The 20,893-nt window shown below is 47.1% G+C and overlaps 1 protein-coding gene across 4 annotated transcripts in view; it reads right to left on the bottom strand.

Moving 5' to 3' along the window:
- Positions 1-222: 222 nt before the first annotated feature.
- The window catches only part of CUNH14orf132 (chromosome unknown C14orf132 homolog), a 49,311-nt gene continuing 28,640 nt past the window's right edge, over positions 223-20,893 (bottom strand). For 2 of the 4 annotated variants that reach the window (XM_017857950.1, XM_017857951.1), the window contains exon 3: positions 7,036-7,596. In XM_017857950.1, the coding sequence (XP_017713439.1) occupies positions 7,372-7,590 (219 nt within the window). In that variant the 5' untranslated portion in view covers positions 7,591-7,596 and the 3' untranslated portion in view covers positions 7,036-7,371. Of the gene's footprint in view, positions 588-7,007; positions 7,597-20,893 lie in introns of those variants that run through there. The other 2 variants (XM_017857949.1, XM_017857947.1) reach the window with 2 other exon arrangements.

Genomic DNA, 20,893 nt, shown 5'->3' with positions numbered 1-20,893 from the left:
GGCTCAGATAGTTGGGAAAACTGAATGTAGCTTCTGCGATTCGATTTGCTACAGGTGTGATGATGGAGTGGGATCAGGAGGGGATAGGGAGCAGGGGACCTGTCCTGCCCCAGTGGGGTAGGAAAAGCATCAGAACGGAGGTGACGCTGGGACTGAACCTTTTAAAGCTGAGTAGATTGTCTGCTTTATATAAAGCACAGATGAGAACCAGACACACAGGAGTTCATGTTTTCTTCTTTTCTCTCTTCAATTATCGTAATAGAAAATGACAACAGCAACAATGCTAACAAAGTGAGAAGATTTCACAGATACATTTTACATCTTCTAAGGTTAGATATTTTAATCAAAAGAGCACATCGAAATCCTACATTAAGAAAGTCTTCAGTGTAGAAAAGTGAGTGATCGCATGGTGAAACCCGGTGCTTGGGTAGCAAAGGTCCAAGAATAGTTAAAATACCTTTTATGAAGTCAATTGCTTACATTTACAAGTTGATCATGAAAACATCAGTAAGACACAGAAACATTTCCGATGCTCTCGGCACGAAGAACTGGTATCCGGAGAGCAGCAAGTTACAATAATAAGGTTTCTGCAAAAGATTGAATAGTATAAAGAATATTAGTATGCCTTCAACTGGCAGAAATAGGACTGGGCACGTGGAAAAAGGTCAGAAATAAGAGAAGATGCAGATTTGCTCAAAGGTTGCTACCCAGCACTCCCACGCCCATCCCATTCCTAAGCTCTTCCCTAAGCATGCTCCTCAGATGCGCTGGTGAGGGGCCAGGTCCCTGGAGATTCCAGAGACACAAAGTTAGGGGTGGGGAAAAATTCAGCCCCACACTCCCATCCCTTTGTAGGGTTTTCTGCCTTTAGTCTGGGGGTCCCCACAAATGCCCAAGATGGTGGAAACAGTCACATGGATTTCTAAGAGACCCATATGACATGCTGGGAGTTCCAGATCACTGTCCTCAGCTGGCATTATTTGAACTCAGGGCAGTGACCATGATCACTGCTGCTGCTCAGAAGAGCTTTGATTTATTCAATGACTCACAAATGGGGAAAAGTGGAAAGCATGCATCGTTTTGGAATCAGAGATAGGATGGTCCAGGGCAGGGTTCCCTGACCTCGGCACTGTTGGCATTTTGGGGCTGGATAATTCTTATTTGTGGGGGGCTGCCCTGTGCATTGTAGGATGTTCGGTGGCATCTCTGGCCTCCACCCATGAGATGCCAGTAGCAGTCCCCACCAAGCTGTGAGAATCAAAAAGGTCTCCAGACATTGCTGATGGCCCCAGCCCTTCCTTGAGAACGACTGGCTTCATGAAAGTCACCACTAAGTCTCCTAGTGAAAACTCGATAGTTAGGTGTCCTGGGCTCAAGACCCCTGTCTCCTGAGAAGCTCCACCTGGCAACACTCCCAAGCCTCTCAGAGACTCAGTTTCCTCAGGTTAAAAGGTTGGAAGCTCCCTTCTGCCAGTGTATAGAGCCCTTGTCAGGACCATCTGCATTGTCGGGACAATGCTTCAAACGGCAAATGTGGTAATGGTGTGGTTCTTTAAGAAACTGGCAGAAAGACAGCCAGTGAGACAGATACAGGGGACACAGGGGTGTTGCTCAGCCACATGGACGGGGCTCGGTGTGGAGTGGGCTCTGGTTCTCCCAATAACCAAGGCCTGCAAATTCCCTGCAAATATGCTGTCAGGATTTATTTCCAAGGCAGAATGGGGCTCACACCTCCTCTTGGGGAGGCAGGAAACCAGCTTGAAAAAGGACCCAGGAGCAGATGACGACTTTGCCAAATGTCTGGATGGAGCCATCTGGGCGGGGCGAGGCTGCCGCCATGGTCAGAAGACCAGCATCCGGAACCCCCCGGGGACCGCACCACCTGTGCAGCCTCTCCAAGGACCAACGTCCACGTCATTCTCTGCTTTTATTTTCTATCTTGATAATAAACGCATGGCTTCTATAGTGACTCAGAACACACCATACACTTTTATTTCAAAATTGATGGAGTCAATTTTGTGTACTTTTTGGCTCTTCCATTCTGCTTCTGGCAGTAACTGTTTCTCGCTCCAGGGAGTCTTTTATCGTCTTCAGTCATGATGGTTTGCATTGTTTTGTCCTTTGTCACTTTCCCTCCTCCTCAAAAAGAAACCCAGTAAATGCTGAAGGTCTGATCTCAGAAGGACGCACTGGGAATGCGTGGGTGCTGTGATAATTCTGGTTATCCAGATTTTTCAGAGAGGTCCCTTTTCCTGCTTGGAAGTTGTGGACTCTGTCCCTCTGGGTTCTCAGCACTCAGTTGAACCACTTTCTCCTCCATCCCTCTCAGTGAGTGACCATGGTCAGGGGCCTGTGGAGTGGGCCAGGGCGGGAGGGGCTGGGGCAGGTGAACATAGAACATTCAAGCTCTGACTGTTCCCTTTAGCTCCCTGAGCAGAGCTCCCTGGGCCTCCCTGTCACAGCAGCTCAGCCCAACCCTGGGACTTGCTCAGGGACACTCACTGGGCATCTGCCAGGATGAAGCAAAGGGGGCCGGTGGCAGCTGCAGTGAGCACAACCCACCTCAGGGCTGGGGCCGGCAATCCTGGGCAAGCCCTTTGCTTCCCACTGAATGCACAACGTGCTGGACCACGGACCCCTGGGCCAGGCGCCCAGACTCTTGTCAGCTCGCCACTAATTCTCCATGTGGCCTCAGCTGCTCTTCCCCCAAAATTAAAGGTCTCGATTAGATGCTCTCTAAAGCCTCTTACCACTGCAAGGTTCTGAAACTGATAAATCCATGTGCACTGCTGCCTGCCCCTTTCCTGGACTTACACTTGAACGGGCAATCTGGCTACAAGCTCTTCAGGACCAAACCTCAACCCCAGTCTCCGAGGCCCCATATCCAGAGATGGTCCATCCCAGGGGGATCACCCTGGTGGGCACGGATGCAGGTGCCTCTAGAGCTGACAGAACTGGGTCTGAATCACAGCTCCTTAGCTGTGAGCAATTGGCTCTGGCCTCAGTTTTCTCCACAGAAAAATGCGACAGTAATTAATGTGCATCTCTCTGCATCCTCATTCCTGCCCCCAGGGGTAATTTGAGAAGTAAATGAGATACAAATAGAGCAACAAAAAGATATGCAAAACTGGCACCAGCAAGAATAATAACTGGCAATAATATTACTGCTGATAACGAAGGCAGATCATGCTTCTGAAGAAGGAAAGTGCCATTTGTCTTGCAGGGATCAGGCAGCAGCGCTGACAACAGACAGACACCACTGAGCCTCTTCAGTCTCCAGGGACCCACTCCAGGATATGCCAGAGTGGTCTGGCTGGCCTCCAAGCCTTCCAGCTGAACTGGGCTGGAAAAGCGTCTGCTGCCTTTCCAGCAAAGTGCTGCTGCCCCTCCCCCCAGCCTTTCTCCCTCAGATCCTGGGGGATCTGAAAGGAGAGAATCATTTCTCTCTTGGGGGTAGAGTGGAGCAGGGAGTCTTATTTGCTTCTTGACCTTGATTTCATGGGAAAGGGGAAGGACAGCATTGTCTTGGAGTAGGAAGAGCTGCGCCATCATCCTGCCTGCCTCGTTCCCTGGAGGCACAAGTCCTCTTAAGACAGCCTGGCTACAGCGGCGTCTGGCCTCTTCTCAAAGACTTCCAGTGGTGGCCGCTCACAACCTCACAAAGCAGCAAGTTGCTCTTTTTTTTTTTTTTTGAGACAGAGTCTCGTTCTGTTGCCCAGGCTGGAGTGCAGGGGCACGATCTCAGCTCACTGCAGCCTCTGCCTCCTGGTTCAAACAATTCTCCTGTCTCAGCTTCCTGAGTAACTGGGATAACGGGCACACGCCACCATGTCTGGTTAATTTTTGTATTTTTTTTTTTTTTTTTGAGATGGGGTTTCACCTGTTGGCCAGGCTGATCTTGAACTCCTGTCCCTGCCCGCCTTGGCCTCCCAAAGTGTTGGGATTACGGGCGTGAGCCACTGTGCCCAGCCTAGGATGCTCTTTTGAATCACTTAATTGCTTGTAGAGGAGCAATGGAGGGGCACACAGACGGGCAAGCACAGAGAACATTCCAGAAAATGCAGGACACTTTCTCTGAGGCACAGCTATTTAACAGGCAACCCCATCCAGGGAGAAGCCAGTACAGAGACCCCAGCTAGAGTCTGAACACGGGTGATCCCTCTCCCCTGTCCTGGGGAGCCTGGGGTCACCTTGCAGAACAAGATGGTCCCAGGACTCTGACTCTGCACTTCTGGCTGCTGTGAGCCTCTTTCTATGTGTGGGTGCTTCTGTTGGGCTCCTGGGTGTTGGCCAGGGAGGGTCCCCTTTCTGACTGCATCCCAAGAAAACCAGTCTCTGGGAACTTCACCGGAGACTTCCAAGGAGACTTGAGCTCAGTCTTAAAGAAATGGGCACACCTTCGGGACCGGTACCCCTGAAATCTGGACAGAGACAGAGCACTGGGCAGGAGGTTGAGCATATTCCACTCTGAGGGCGCTCAGGGACGTATGGAAGCCAGAGCTGGCCCAGGCCACACCATGACGGGCATCTTGAGAAACAGCCTCTGCAGATTCAGGGCCTGGTGTAAATGTGCCCTGGAGGTGCCACCTAGTCACAGAAGGCAGTACTGTGTGGCAGAAAGAGCCTGGCTTTAGAGCCCAACTTCCCAGGTTCAAATCCTAGCTTGTCACTTTCGTGCTGTGTGACCTCAGGAAGGCGACTTCACTTCTCTGAGCCTCTGGTTCCTCATCTGTGCACTGGGGCGATGATGCTGTGTGGTGATTGTAAAGAGTTAGTGTGCATGCAAGTCTAGTGGCACCTGGACACATAAGCAGTGAGGACCGGCATCTTTCTCCCCTTTCCGAACTGCTAAGATGGACCCCCGCTGAGGCAGGAGGGAGAGTGCAGCTTGCTCTGGCGGGAAATCCATCCTTTGCTCCTTAATCAGACACTAACAGGCACATCTATCTTCATTGTTGTTTGAGAGATGGTAGTAAAAAAAGTTGATAAAGAAACCATAGGAGACCAAGATGGAGCAACTCCGAGGAAGTCACTGTAATCTGCAATGCAGAGTGGTCGAGGTCTCCAATGCCCTGGATCATCTACCGCTCTGATATTGAAAAGCGAGAGAGGCTTGAAAACTGAATTTAACTGACATTTATGTTAAGGGCTGGAGGCTGAGGGGCCTCCATAGGGAAAACTCCTGCAGTCAGAAGCACCCAGTTCCTGGGATGCTGGAGTCCTCTTCAGGGCTAGAAGCCATCCTTTTCTCCTGCCTTCTCTTTCCGTTGCCACAGCAAACACAGAACCCTCTCTCTCGACTGCCATCTCCATGGGCCATTTGGAAGCCAGGGAGCTGCCTCCTGCATCTTTACAGGGGTCAGGCCCTCCTAGGGATGAGGGGCCAGAAGGGAAGATTTGAGCATGTAGGGCAGAGTGACTCCATGAGGACATCACGCAACCCCGCCTTGGCTCTGGGCTTCTCGCCTTGCGTTTTCTCATGGAGACGTCCATCTGTTAAAGATCTTGCTTATGGAGCAGACCTGGGGTTTGATGGAGAGAGACTCGCTGGAGACACAGCCACCCACGCACTCTGCGGCTAACTCCCCAGCCCAGCCTCCGCCCTGTCAGTGATTCCAGGAATTCCAGGCAGGTGGTCCGTGTCCCTTCTCCCTCAATGCCAAGGTCAGGTTCTTTGCACTCGTGACGTCCCCTTAAGCTGATGCACTGGCAGATGATATATGGCGGCAGTGACAGATGTGATCAGTAAGAACTGGCAGCCATGAGCAGGCACTGTCTGGAGCCAAGCTAGGAATCTTATTACCATGGCGGCTTCCAGGGAAGAGTGCTGCTTCTGGACAACTAAGATGTCCCTTTGCCTGTCGTCAAGAACACTCATTTCTCCTGACACCACAGTGAAAAGTCCAGCTTTCTTGTAATTGTCCCTAAACATACACGTGAGCTTCCTAACCAGCTTTTTAAGTTTCTCTACCACAGAGGGTGTTATTGACACAATTTTTCTCTTTTTTTGCAGTGTACAAAGTGAGGAGAAAGCCTCTCTGGGCCTAGAGGTGAGTGAGCACCCTTCTGGGACCTTTCCCACTCTATCTGCACAGGGAGGCTGCCTTGGGAAGGTGCGGGGGTGGGGGTGGGTCCTGTGCAATAAGATTTCCTAATGAAGAAAGAAAAGTGTGCCCTTCTTTCTGGTTTTTACTTGGAAGCTTCCTTGTTTGCCAGGACCGCAGATGCTGATTTTTGAGAATTTAAGGAAGTGGCTTGGGCAGAAGCACTTTCACAGCTGAAGGAGAATGCACAGTATCCACACTGAGTGTAAAGGACAGGTGACTGAGCAGCCTGCCCATCTTGCATCCACCTTCAAGATGCCTGGACATTCTCCCCAGGACAGCTTCTCAGCAACCTCCTCAGGGAAGTGCTTAGTTGGGGCAGAGAGAGCAGTGAGCTGAGCAGTGAGAGAGAGCAGTGAGCTGAAACAGAAAGGACACATCTTTCTGTCCCGACTCCTCCACGAACGTGCCTGGTGACCACAGGCAAATCACCCACCTCTCTGACCCATGCATTGAATAATTCAGTGGACATGAATCTTGTTCATCTTTAAAATTCCACGATTCCTCAGAGAATAAAGAGCATCCTCACGTGGGTGGCCTGAAGAGTCCACTGCCTGGCAGATCCAGCTCTTAAAGACATCCTCTCCCCTCCTCTTCTTAAAAAGAAGAGAAAGTCTGACCAGGAGATAAAAACCACCAACAACACTCCCAGAAACCCCACCCTATTACCAGTAACCCCCCATCCCTGGGTCTCCGGATGCACTTGGGTCTTGGAAGGGACCGGGTGTCTCGTGACAAAGGTGCCATTTCAAAGTCAAATTAGGAACATACAATGGCCCTACTAGATGGCCAAGGGACTGAATGTTAAACCAGAATTGGGTTGGGAACACTGAAGTCCTGAGGGCTGCTCCTGCCCCAGCACCCCGCAACCTAGGTTCGATAAGTTTGCATAAAAACAAGACACACGAGTGATTATTTACCACCAGCAAGCGACCATCAAACCGTGCCTATGTTTTAAACCTAACTAGCTGTCCCATCTAGTCTCCTGTTCCTGGAATGTAGTTTCAAGGATCCCCAATCTGCCCTCTGAAGGCCTTGCCCCATCATGCCTCTAGGGGTGGGAGGCCCATACTTCCATGTCTTCTGACTCAGCGTGACCACAACGTGGGATATTTGAAATCAGGGCTGCTGGGGGGAAATTCCAGAAGGATGGCTGCTGCTTCTGGTCAAAACTCCTGGTTCTAGAACATGGGAGCAGCCAAAGGCCAACAGCAAGTCAGAGCTATGTGCCAAGCCTCACCCCATGGTGGTAGAGGGTGCGCCGTCCTCAGAAGGTGAAGGCGTACACCACACCCACCACCACGATGTTCCCCAGCGTGGCTATGATGGCAATCCATAGCAAGACGGCGTCGTTGGAGGACCGAGGAGGATCTTCCGGCTGGCCCTGGCCATTGGCAGCTGCGTGGACATTGGCAGAGGAGTTAAACAGGGAGTACTCGGTGCTGAAGTCCTCATTGGGCGAGTCCATGAAAGCTCCTCCCATCATTGGCAGCTGCAAAGAAGGAGAGAGAGAGACAATTATCCAGGGCCATGGGAGCTTGGGTAGATGTGCCCTCCAAAAGGGAAGTGGCCTGGCCAAACAGCCCCACATGAAGCTACGACTTCTACTGCACCTGCAAAACGGGGCTTTGCTTTCATGGTTTTATACTTGATGGTGCATACGGTAATCTATAAAAAATTAGTGTTCACAGCAGCCTGTTGAGGCAGATGTTCTCATGCCCACGCTACTATGAAAGCATCAAGGAACTCACCCAACAGCTAGCTGGTGACTCACTAGGACTCACAGCAACCCCTCCAGCCATTCCCCTCCCCCAATGCCAGGCTCCTCCATGACAATATGGGTTGTAAAATACCTTCATTCCTTTTCTAATTTTAAAAATAATATATGCTTAGCATAGAACACTAAGAAAATACAAAACAGGATAAAAAAATGAGAATCATGATCCCACCACATAATCACTGCTAACATTTTGATGGCTTTTATTTCCAATCTTTTTTTCCTCTGTGTGTGTGTGTGTATGTGTGTGTGTGTGTGTGAGAGAGAGAGAGAGAGAGAGACAGACAGAGCGAAAACACATTTAAATGTGTTTTTTCATCCATCTTTCAAAATGGCCATCAAAATTCCATTTTACCAGTTGTGTATTATTCTATCACGAACATAAGCCAAAATGTAACCACTGCCCTAGAGTTGGAGATTTAGCAATTTCCACTTTTCCTATGAAAAATAATGCACCGATCAACATCCTTGTACATCCTTTAGCATGTACATGCATCCTTGTACACACATTGTTATTTATTAGGGCAGACTCCCAGACACACAATTTCTGAGTCGATGAGTATGAACACTGTATACCTTCCGGTGGATAGGAACAAATACCCCGAAAGAGTGACCCTAATTCCCACTGCTTGCACCACACACCACTGCACATGGGATGCCAGAATGTTTGCATTCATGGATCAGAACTTCCCATTTCTGTTTTCAAAGGTTCTCTGCTGCTCAGACTTCAGGTGGGAGGTGGGGTGCTCCAAGGGAGGGGGTGATCCTGGACACAGCAGTGAAGAGGAGGCCCCTCCCTGCCCCAGCCCAGGAGGCCCACATCCGGGCTTCCCAGGCCCTCTTCAGAGGCAGAATGTGCATGTGCATTCCCAGGCTGGCACTGACACCTGTTGGCCCATAATCAATGTTTCTTTTGAAGGGAACCTGAGTGAATGAACATGACACAGTGATGCCTGCGTTGGATGCACAGTTACTAAGCACTGCATGACAGTGATGCCTGCGTTGGATGCACAGTTACTAAGCACTGCATGAGACAGTATTGGGCGTGGAGCTCCTGCTATGGTCAGGGGCTGTGCTAGAGATATTAAAATACTCTCAATCATTCAACTATCCTGGCAGAGGCTACTACTGCAACCCCATTTTACAGATGGATAAGCAGAGGTCAAGGCCATAGCACTAATCTGTGGTGGTGTCAGGTTTGAGCGCCAGGAGTGTCCGACTATGAGCCCAGGCACTCCCTGCTCTGCATGCAGCCCCATGGGCTTCAGGGTCAGGCTCCTGGAACATGAGAGGCACACGGGTGCCTGGGCAGTTGCTGCTCAGAAGCTCTCTGGCCTGCCTTGAGTCTCAGTGGCTTCTTCTTAAAGGATGACCATTACCAGGTCACCAGGTGGCCCTGGTGGCCTTGAGCATCTGCTTCTGATGGGCTCCTGCCAGGAGACACTCGGCACCTATATTCCTAACATGATGCTGTCCTTGAGGGGATGGAGCAAGGCAGTTGTTGACCTTGACAGTGCAGTGACTAGAAGGGACGGGACTGCTATGGGGCTCAGGGCAGGCCAGGCGCAATTTCTGAGTGGGGGCTGCAGGTTACCATGCTGTGTTCACCCCTCGAGGGGTACATTTTTATATAAGTACTTCTTATATGTATAACATATTCTATTAATATATTTAAATTATATAATGACCAATGCAAACAAGAATATTACAACAGCTTTTTTAAGCTAAAAATACAATTATAAGTGGAAACAAAAGAATTGCAGGTCAGATGGGGTGCGGGTGAATCAGACACATGCCAGCCTAATGGGCGGCTTCCCCTTCCCCAGGTGACATCGTCAGTGCCTTTGCCCAGCCTGTCCACAACAGAAGGCTTCCCAGGCTAAGGTAAAGTCACCAACATTTGCTGGTGGCCTCTTGGAAAGCAGGCTCAGTGTGGGAAGCTGTGCTTTCTTCCTCTTGGGTGTGACGAGGGCTGCGGGGGCTTGTTCTGCCCCCACATCCCCCCATGACCCCTGCCAGATTCCCCGGAATTAACCAGAGTTCCCGTCCCTTCCCACTCATTGCTTCTTGTCTCTCCTCCCTCACCAGGCCCATGCTGCTGGGTGCTCAGACAGATGGCTCCCTGGACTCCACGCATGGGATCTGATCCACTCTCCCACCCCATGGAGCTCTCCGGGCATATGTCCCGTCTCTCTCCTCTCTTTAGAGTAAATGTGAATGAGATGAGTATTTTCATCCAAATCACTGGGGAAAGAGGGAGGGAATCTGGACAGATCCTTTTGTAGGACTCCCGCCAACCGGGTCACCAGGTGGCCCTTGAGCACCTGCTTCCGATGGGCTCCTGCCAGGAGGCACTCGGCACCTGTATTCCAAACACTCCTGCCAAATGGGTCAGGGTGATGCCCTCCAGCCTCTGCACCCCTCATTTCTCTGCCTCCCTGCAGGTATTTATTTAATACCTTTGCATGTCAGTTTCCTGTTGCTGCTGTGACTAATTACCACAAGCACAGTGACTGAAAACAGCACTAATTTATCATACAGTTTCAGAGACCTCACTTGACTAAAATCGAAGCGTTGGCAGAGCTGCACTCCTTCTGGAGGCTCTAAGGGACAATCTGTTTTCTCCTCTTTCCCAGCTTCTAGAGGCTGCCCACATTCCTGGGCTCATGACTGGGCTCATGGCCCCTTCCTCCATCTTCAAAGCCAGCAGTGTAGCATCTTCCAATCTCTCTCTCTCATCTTCCAATCTCTCTTTCTCATCTTCCAGCCTCACTCTTATAAGGGCCTTTGTGATGACACTGAGCTCCCCTGACTAATCCAGGCCACTCCTACCATTTCAAAATCCTTAATCACACCTGCAAAGTCCCTTTGGCCATGAACGGTAACCCACACACAGGTTCTAGGGGTTAGGATATGGGCATCCTTGGTGGGGGCATCATTCTGCCGAACACAACCCAGACTTCTGTTCTAGAAAGGAGTCAGGATGGTGTGCATAACTGGATGTCCACTTCCCATTAGACAGAGAACTCTTGAAGGCAAGGATATGGTCTACTCATCACAAACTCCCTCAGCCCCATCCTTAACATACAAAAAAAGTGACAAGTAAAAGCATGCAGAGTTAATGAATATGAAATCAGCAGGAGGGCTCCCCACAGGCCCTCATAAACCCCAATCCTGGAGCTCCCAGACGTGGGACAGGCCTCATGGGGAGTCCCCTTTGCCCTGCACCTGTGGTGGGAGCTCAGAACTGCCAGAGAGGATGGTCAGTGTTGGATGGATTCTGCTGTCTCGGAGCGTGGGAAACGAGGGTGGGTTCTGGTGTCAGAAAGGCTCGGGGTGAATCCACATACGGTGGAGCTTGGGTGAGTTACTTACCGACTTGCCTCAATTTCCCTTCTGTAAGTGATGAAGAGAATGCAATCCAACCAGCGAGATTATTGCAAGCAGTGAATAAGATCAGGCATAAGAAAGCATGGCCCCAAACAGTTACACAACAATTACCAACCAGTATTCCTTCCCTCTGTCGTCCTTGTAGGGAGTATTGCATGCATCTCTTATCCAGCTGCTTAAGCTAAAGTGAGGAAATCAGGAACACGGCATTTCTGGTCACGTGCTTTTTGTGTGATCGATAACTAGATACTCATTTTTAGTTGTCAGCAGATGGCCGCCCGTGCTCCCAGCGTATGCTGAGACAGGCAGCTGAGAGGTGCTCCAAAGCTGTCAGCCCTGTTGCTCCATCCGTCTCAAGCTTGTTGGTTTTATTTTGTTTTGGTATTTTTTTCTTTGTAAAATAGGTTCTAAATGGAATGTGCTGAGTTAGACATAAAAATAAATTCAACCATTCTGGCTAACACAGTGAAACCCCACCTCTACTAAAAATACAAAAAATTAAGCGGGCTTGGTGGTGGGCGCCTGTCGTCCCAGCTACTCCGGAGGCTGAGGCAGGAGAATGGCGTAAACCCAGGAGGCGGAGCTTGCAGTGATCCGAGATCGCGCCACTGCACTCCAGCCTGGGCGACAGAGCGAGACTCTGTCTCAAAAAAAAAAAAAAAAAAAAACTTCAAACAGCAGAATTCCACGACTCGAAAACAAAAAGTCAGTCTCAATTCCAACATTTGGAAGTTACAAAAATTTGATCAGAATCTGGCTTGTGGTCAGCATGAGGGGTGTTGGCTGAGCTCATCCTGGAAGCAGGTGGTGAGAGAATGTCACTCTCAAAGCCCGCCCGACCAGCTCCAGTCTACTTTTAGCCACTTTTAAAGATGCCCTTTCGGTGGCATGCCACTGCCGGAAACGAGCAGCTGGGCTTTCCCACACCAGTGGGCAGGGGTGGCCACCGGCCTTCAGAGAATGGGACTCTTGGATGAAGTTTTGACTCAGAGCAGATTTGGGGGGTGTGATCCTAACCTTAAACCCTAGAAAAGCACTGTGCAGAAGAGAGAGTGGCTTAAGGGGGCAGAGCAAGAAAACTAGTCTCCCGTTGCTGAGTTAGACGCTGGCAACCAGGACAACACGAGGTGACCTGGGGGGCGATGGGGGCCTTGTTTCCCTATCGGAGGAGATATTCATGTCAAGATGAAAAACAAACAAACAACAGCAAAAAAAAAAAAAAAAAACATGTGTTGGCCGGGTGCGGTGACTCATGCCTGCAATCCCAACACTTTGGGAGGCCAAGGTGGGAGGATTGCTTGAGGCTACGAGTCCAAGATCAGCCTGGCTAACATAGTGAGACTCCATCTCTACAAAATATAAAAAAAATTAGCGGGGTGTGATGGTGTACACTTATGGTCCCAGCTACTAGGGAGGTTGATGTGGGAGGATCGCCTGAGCCCAGGACATCGTGGCTGCAGTGAGGTATGACGGCACCACTGCACTCCAGTCTGGGCATCAGCGAGACCATGTCTCAAAAAAAAAAAAAAGAAAAAAAAAGAAAACAGAAACACTTGTTGGCTTGTCGAAGAGAGAAGGCTGTATTTTTCTGCCTACACTTTTCAGAAGGCAAGGATCTTCCACAGTATCACAGTATCCCCAATGCCTAGACCAGAGCAGACACTCAAAAAATACCTGGTGAATGAATGAACCCTAGGACCATCAGTCAAGAATCCTGAGGGCATGATGAGATTTAGCCCCAGGGCCAACGTTGCCTCCTGGTGTGATCTAGGCCCACTTCTTAACCTCTCTGAGGCAGAGGGTTCTCAGTTAAAAACAGGGAAAATAATAAAGACAGCTCATAGAAGGGGGCTGCTGGGAGGTTCTTGACACTGGATGAAAACGCTTTCTAGGGGAAAAAGGCAAGTCACAAAATAAACTCAGATAGCATTCTTGAAATCAAAAACACGCATGCATAATATTACCATGTAGTATGCATGGATTTACACAAATGTTAGTAAAAGTACCAACTTGGATTGAGAAGCCAGATTCGCAATCGCGGCTGCCTCTGGGAAAGGGGAAGATGGGACAAAGGAGACTGATTTCATCAGAAGTCATTTCTTATAAGGAAAGACAAGGCAGACATGATGAAATATAAATGGCCTATTCTGGTCAGTGGGTATATGAGTGTCTGCTATAGTTTGGTATTTTTGAACTTCCTAAAATTAAGAGCGGTGCTTCGAGCACTGGAGTGCACCACATGCGTGATGGTTATAATCGATCGTGGCTGTGGGATTAAGTGCTCTCTGAATTCAGGAGGGTGCCCCAGACTCAGAGTCCCTGCCCTGCAGTGTTGGGGCACCATGTGGCATGTGGCGGCTGAGTGTGATGTGGGGTGTTCCAGGTGGTCCGGGCCATTGTGGACAATGAGATGACATCCCCCAGGGGCCTCAGAGGGCCTGCCTTCCCGACAGTCTCCATCCTGCTCCCAGAGCAGAGCTGCTCCAAGGAGTGGGGTGGCCTTTAGGTCTCCACTTGTTCCTGTTAAGGAGGTGACTGTTATATAAATCTCCCCTAAGCGCCACCTCTACGGAGAAAGGAATGGAAAATGCTTTCAGAAGGAAATCTTCGAAGCGTGGTTATCAGAGGTGACCCCAGCAGGCCTTTCAGAGGAGAGGTAAACACAAAACAACAGAAGTGTAATTGTGATGGCTTGTGATACGGGGGCCACAAGACCCTCCTCCCTTAGATGCAGTCTCAGTGCCCGGCTTGGCCTCGCCCGTCCTGTGGCATCCTGGCCCAGAACAGTTAGAAACTGATGCTCCTGGGCTGTGAATTTTAAAGTTAAATTTGTATGGGGGTAAAGACAACCATGTCCCCAGTGGGCTGTGCTGCTCCCGTGCTGCTCCCGTGCTGCTCTGGGTCTGGAGAGCCGAGATCTGGCCCTGCTCCAGCCCTGCCCTGTCTTGCAGCTTTACGTACTAGGGAGCAGCTTGGATGGGGTGATATCTAAGGTCAGAAGTCCCTGCCCAATACTAAGAGGGCTGAAGTCAGTTATAGACAGGCCTAAAGTGACAGCCTGTGTGGCAAATATTGCCACACAAAGCCTTCAATAAAATTCTCAAACAAAATATAAGATGCCCAGTTAAATTTGGATTTCAAATAAACAACAACACAATTTTTAGCATAAGTATATTCCCACATATTAGCATAAGTGTATCCCACATATTGCATGGCATATACTTATCCTAATAATTATTTGTTGTTTATCTGACATTGAAATTTAGCTGTGCATGTTTTATTTGCTACATCTGACAACTCAATATGTGGCTAATCTAAAAAATAGCAGCAATTTCAGAATTTGTACAAGGGACCACGCCTTCAGTTTTGTCTCTTCAGAGCACACCATCTGTGGCCCAGGCTCTCTGGGGGACCTAGCACATCAGAAAATTCCAGAGAAGCCTCCAGTTAGTGTACAAACATTATAAAGATAATTTCTCTCATCGCTAAATTCTCGCAGGCTCTCTGTGGTCTAAACATAAAGCCTGGATAGATTTGAATACCATCCATCCATCCTTTCATCATTCATTCAACAAATACCGAAGGCCCACTTGCACCAGGAAGTGATAGACAGACATTAGGCACACCAAGGGTTACTCATGACCTCTGAAGGGCTCAACATTTTAAAAGAATATAGACGTAAACACACAGTCATAAAATAGTATCGTGTGCACTTTCACAGAGAGAGGAAAAAGGCGATGGGATTTTGATGGGGTGAAGACATTTCGGCTAGAAAGAAGCAACACAGGCCGGGATTCTTTACAAGAGCCGCAGAATCAGGCATGAGGCTGAGCTCCCGCGTGATTCCTTTTTAGCTGTATGATGAGGGCAAGTGACTAACCATCCCATGCCTCAGCTTCCTTATCTGTAAAATGAAGATAAGAGCAGGAACCACCTCCTAAGGTGCTGTGGGGTGACAGAAACTCACAGTACCCGGCTGTGTGTGTTCCACGCTCGTGAGCTGTCATTGTAAGTTTCATCCTTGCCGTGTGACCCCATGGCTTCCAAGGCAAAGAGCTGGACCTGCTGTCTCAGGGTCTCTCCAGAGTGGGGTCTCTTTTGATTTTCTCCGTTTTCCACTTTTGGGTCTGGTTTACTTTATGTGGATTCCACTGGGAACGTAAGAAAAGAAATGAAAGGCGCATGGCCAGGTATATGCTGATCTCCTCATAATGTCCTCTGATGGGGACAGCTGAAGCCCCACAGAGCAGGAGGGTCAGCAAAGGATGGAAAGGCGCCTGAGTTTTCATTTCCCACTCACAGGCTCTTACAAATCAGCAGGAACTGCTGAGAGGCTGGGCTCTGAATGGCACAGTGGCCTCCTGACCTGGGACGGGCAGGACTGCAAGACCGTGAACAGGCAGGCAGGTCCTCCTGAAGGGATGGGTGGTACCTGAAGGGGCCCCAAGGGAGATGTAAGATCCTGGTGCCAGCCCAGTCTGCCTGCTAGACTAGGCCACTTCTATTGCTGGATCTGTTCCCTGTCTCAACACAAGAACTCCTGCCTGGGACCCACGGGACCATTATGAAACTAGGAGACTATGATAAAATGCTTGCAGTGCCGGTGCAGATAGTGTAAGCCCACTGCAGATTACAACTAAGAACCCCAGGCAGGCTCCAACAAGCAACGGCGAGGCTCCTGACAAGAAGGCCGCAGCAGCTGGCTCGGGGAGGGAAAATAAACCTGGAGAAAGACAGGCGTCATGAGTCTACTGGGGCTTTTGCCTTTTTTATCTCCCAGGATTGAGCACAAAAGCTCTAGAAGAAACCCCCTCCCTCTAGACAGAAGACTGAGAAGCCAGGCTCCTGTGAGCTGGCAGTTTGAGGGGAATCCCTGATTTTTGCTTGTTTTCTCTTTTTTATCTCCTGGCTTTGCCTCACAAGGCAATGTCAGTTGCTGAGCTGTGTTGCCACGGTCATGACGGCAGCAGTGACAGTGACCTAAACACAAGAGAAAACCTTCCTGCTGGCCAGAGGAACCCGGGGAAGGGCCTCATGTTCTGAAGAGTGTGGGGGGCTCCCTTGATCTCTTCCATTTTCTCTCACTGCTTTGCCTGCAGGGTGCCCTGGCGGTGCAGCAGCACAGGAGGATGCAGCGGGCAGAAACACCGGCTTTGCAGCCAGAGGTTTAGACAGAAAGGTCCTTGGGAGCTAGACAGTGTCAGGGGAACCCAGAGGGAAGAAGCTGGAGAAGGGAACCCCCTAGGTTTGTTGTGTGAACCTGTACACATTTTGGGGTCACCCCAAACTGCATGCACAAAAGAGATTCAAAGAAGCACAGTAAAGGCTCTGATAACTCAACTATGGTGCAAACCCCTGCCATGTCGAGACTAACCCTTGAGGGGTGCACCTGCAAGACACACCCAAGCGACATGCAACCACTGCTTATAGAAGGTGACAGAGAATTTTCAGACCAGACCCAACCTGCTAAAACAAAGCAATGCTCTAAAATTTTTAACAAGACACAGTATACTAGTTTGCTCTGGCTGCCATACAAAGTACTGCAGACTGGGTGGCTTAAACAACAGAGATTTACATCCTCACAGTCCTGGAGGTTGGATGTCCAAGATTGAGGCATCGGTAGGGCTTGTTTATTCTGAGGCCTCTCTCCTTGGCTTGCAGGTGGCCGCCTTCTCCCTGTGTCTTCACATGGTCTTCCCTCTGTGCATGTCTGTGTCCTAATTTCCCATTCTTATAAGGACTCCAATCATATGAACTAGGGCATACCCTAGTGACCTCATTTTAACTTTTAAAGACCCTATCTCCAAATATACTCACGTCTAAGGTACTGGGAATTAGGGCTTCAACATAGGAATGGCGGGGTTGGGGGAGGGGGCAACAACTCAGCCCATAGTTGCCAGCATCTCACAACATAATATTCAAAACACCCAGAATCCAATCCAAAATTATCACACCTCAGCACTTCTCTCCTGGTATAGGAAGAAATAGGAAATCAACAAGGACACAGAAGACCTGAATGCCACCATCAACCAACAGGATCTAACTGACGTGTATTGAACCTTCCACCTGACAACAGAATGCACATTCTTCTCATGGGCATGTGAAATAGTCACCAGGACAGATCATATCCTGGGTCATAAAGCAAACCTTCACAAGTTTAAAGGAATCAGAATCCTATGAAATATGTCCTCTGATCGTAATGGAATTAAACTAGGAGTCAATAACAGAAAGATATTGGGGAAATCTCCCAAAACTTGGAAGCTAAACCACACACTTCTAAATAATCCATGGGTCAAGAGGGAAGTCTCAAGCAAATATTCTGAACTGAATAAAAGTGAAAATACAAGTTATCAGCATGCATTGATGCAACTAAAGCAGTGCTTAGAGAAAAATTTATAGTACTAATTGTTTATATGAGAAAAGAAGAAAGGTCTCAATTCAATAATCTAAACCAATCTTGTCCAACCCACAGCCTACGGGCTGCATGCAGACTAGGACAGAATGTGGCCCAACACAAATCCATAAACTTTCTTAAAACATTACTAGATTTTCTTGCGTTTTTTTTTTTCTCATCAGCTATCACTAGTGTAGTGTATTTTATGTGTGGACCAAGGCAATTCTTCTTCCAGTGTGGCCCAGAGAAGCCAAAAGGTTGGACACCCCAATCTAAACTATACCTTAAGAAATTAGGACGAGTGGAAAGTTAAATTAAACCCAAAGCATACAGAAGGAAGGCAACAATAGAGATAAGAACAAAACTCAATAAAATTGAAAACAGAAACAATAGAGAAAAATCGATGACTCTACAAACTGGTTCTTTTGAAAGATCTGTAGCAATGATAAATACCTCTTGCCAGGCTGAGCAAGAAGGGAGAAAACACAAATTATTGATATCAGAAATGGAAAAGGGATATCGCCACAAACATTACTGACAGCAAAAGGACAGACAATAAAGAATTACTGAGATGATTAAAAACAACTACCTACCCATAGGTTTGACAATGTAGGTGAAATGAACCAATTCCTTAAGAAACACAAACTACCAAAACTTACTCAAGGAAAAAAGACAAACCACACAGTCCTTTTAGCTATTAAATAAATTAAAATTTTAGTTAAAATCTCCTGGGAAAATCACCAAATGATTTTATTGAAGAATTTACCAAAATATAAAGAAGAAAAATACCAGTTCTAGACATTCTGTTCCAAAAAATAAGAGGAGGGAATATTTACCAACTCATTTTATGGAACACTTCCCAAATCATCTTAATGAGGCAGCATTACTCTGCTAACAAAATCGAAGACATTACAAGAGCAGAAAACTGTGGATCAATATCTCAACTGAACACAAACATAAAGCAGTCGACAAGATATTGGCAAATTAAATCCAGCAATATATAAACAAGATAATGCAAAGCATTCAAATATTCAGCATTCAAAAAAAAATCAATCCATATAATTTATGCCACACTGACAGAACTACGAAGAAACAAAGTAATCATATCAGTAGATGCAGAACAACAAGTAAACATCCACTCATGATTTAAAACCCTTAGTAAAATAGAAATAGAAGGGAATTTCCTGGATCTGACAAAGAACATCTAGAAAACAAAACCAAACAACCTATAGCTAACATCATACCTAATGGTGAAAGAGTGAAAGTTTCCCTCTACGAGCTAGGGAATACGAGAGGATGTCTCACCTCACCACTCCCATTCAAAATCACACTGAAAGTTTTTGCCAGTACAATAAAGCAAGAAAAAGAAATAAAAGTCATATATGCATAGATGCCTTATATATAAAGAAGACATAAAACTGTCTCTAATTGCAGGAGACATGATTGTCTATACAGAAAATCTCAAGGAATTTCCGAAACATCATATAACTAATAACTGAATTTTGAAAGGTCATAGAACACAAGGTCAATATTAAAAGATCAATTGTATTTCCACACTCAAGCAACAAACAGTATGAACTTTAGCCAAAAAGCACTATTTACAACAACACCAAAAAATAAAATAGTTAGCCTAGATCTAACAAAATATGTGCAGGATCCAAATGCTTCATGAAAGCCGCATACAGATGAAACAGCAAAGAAGATCTAAATAAATGGAGAGAAATACTATGGTCATGGAATCAAAGACTCCATATTGTTAAGATGTGAATTTTCCTCAAATTGATTTAGAGTCTCAATGCCATCCCAATGAAGATCCCAGCAGGAATGTTTGTTGATGCCAACAAGCTGATTCAAACATTTATTTGCAAAGGCAAAGGACTAAGCATAATCAAAACAATTTTGAGAAAGAAAACAAATTTGATGAGCTCATGCTACTGTATTTCAAGACTTATAATAAAGCTACAGTTATCAAGACAGTATAGTGTTAGCAAAAGGATGGCTACATACATTAAACAGAAGCTCCAGAAATGAGATGCACATAATATGGCCAATTAATTTTGAAAAAATTGCAAAGGCAATTCAATGGAAAAGGATAGTCTTTTCAACAAATGATACTGGAACAAGTGGACATCAATATGCAGCAATATATACAGAGATAGATATGTGAATTTGGAACCCAATCTCTTACACAAAATTACAAAACAGCTGCAGCAAAAAAACAAAACTCATGCCTCATACCAAAACTCAAAATGAATCTGAGACCTAAATGAAATCATAAAACTATAACACCTTTAGGAAAAGACGTAAGAGAAAATGCCTGTAACCTTGTGTTAGGCAGAGTTATTAGCTCCAACATCAAAAGCATAATCCAGACAAGAAAACACTGCAAACTGGATCTTATTAAAATTATAAATGTTTTCTCCATGAAAACACCATCAAGAGAATGAAAACCACAGGCTGGAAGAAAATATTTACAAATCATCTATCTGACAAAAAAAACCTTATAAGTAGAATATATAAAGAACACTGAAACCAGTGTTCCCACATGTGTCCATGTGTTTTCATCGTTCAGCTCCCACTTATAAGTGAGAACATTCAGTGCTTGGTTTTCTGTTTCTGTGTTAGTTTGCTGAGGATGACAGCTTCCAGCTCCAACCTTGTCCCTGCAAAGGACACGATCTCATTCCTTTTATGCCTGTGTAGTATTCCATGGCATATATGTACCACATTTTCTTTGTCTAGTCTATCATCGACGGGCATTTGGATTGATTGCATGTCTTTGCTATTGTGAATAGTGCTGCAATGAACATATGCATGCATGTATCTTTACAATAGAATAATTTATTATATATTCCTTTGGGTATAGCCCCAATAATGGGATTACTGGGTCAAATGGTATTTCTGCTTCTAGATCTTTGAGGAAGTGCCACACTGTCTTCCACAATGGTTGAGCTAATTTACACTCCCACCAACAGTATAAAAGCATTATTTTGCTTTACAAACTTCCCAGCATCTGTTGTTTCTTGACTTTTAATAATCACCGTTCTGACTGGTGTGAGATGGTGTCTCATGGTGGTTTCAATTTGCATTTCTCTAATGATCAGTGATGTTGAATTTTTTTTCATAGGTTTCTTGGCCACATGAATGCCTTCTTTTGAGAAGTATCTGTTCATGTCCTTTGCCCACTTTTAATGGGGTTGGATTTTTCTTGTAAATTTGTTTAAGTTC

Source organism: Rhinopithecus bieti, unplaced genomic scaffold (assembly GCF_001698545.2).
Source record: "Rhinopithecus bieti isolate Rb0 unplaced genomic scaffold, ASM169854v2 scaffold_41913, whole genome shotgun sequence".
NCBI classification, from domain to species: Eukaryota; Metazoa; Chordata; class Mammalia; order Primates; family Cercopithecidae; genus Rhinopithecus; species Rhinopithecus bieti.
Note: the sequence above shows the minus strand (reverse complement) of the source record. Positions and strands in the feature narration are given on the sequence as shown.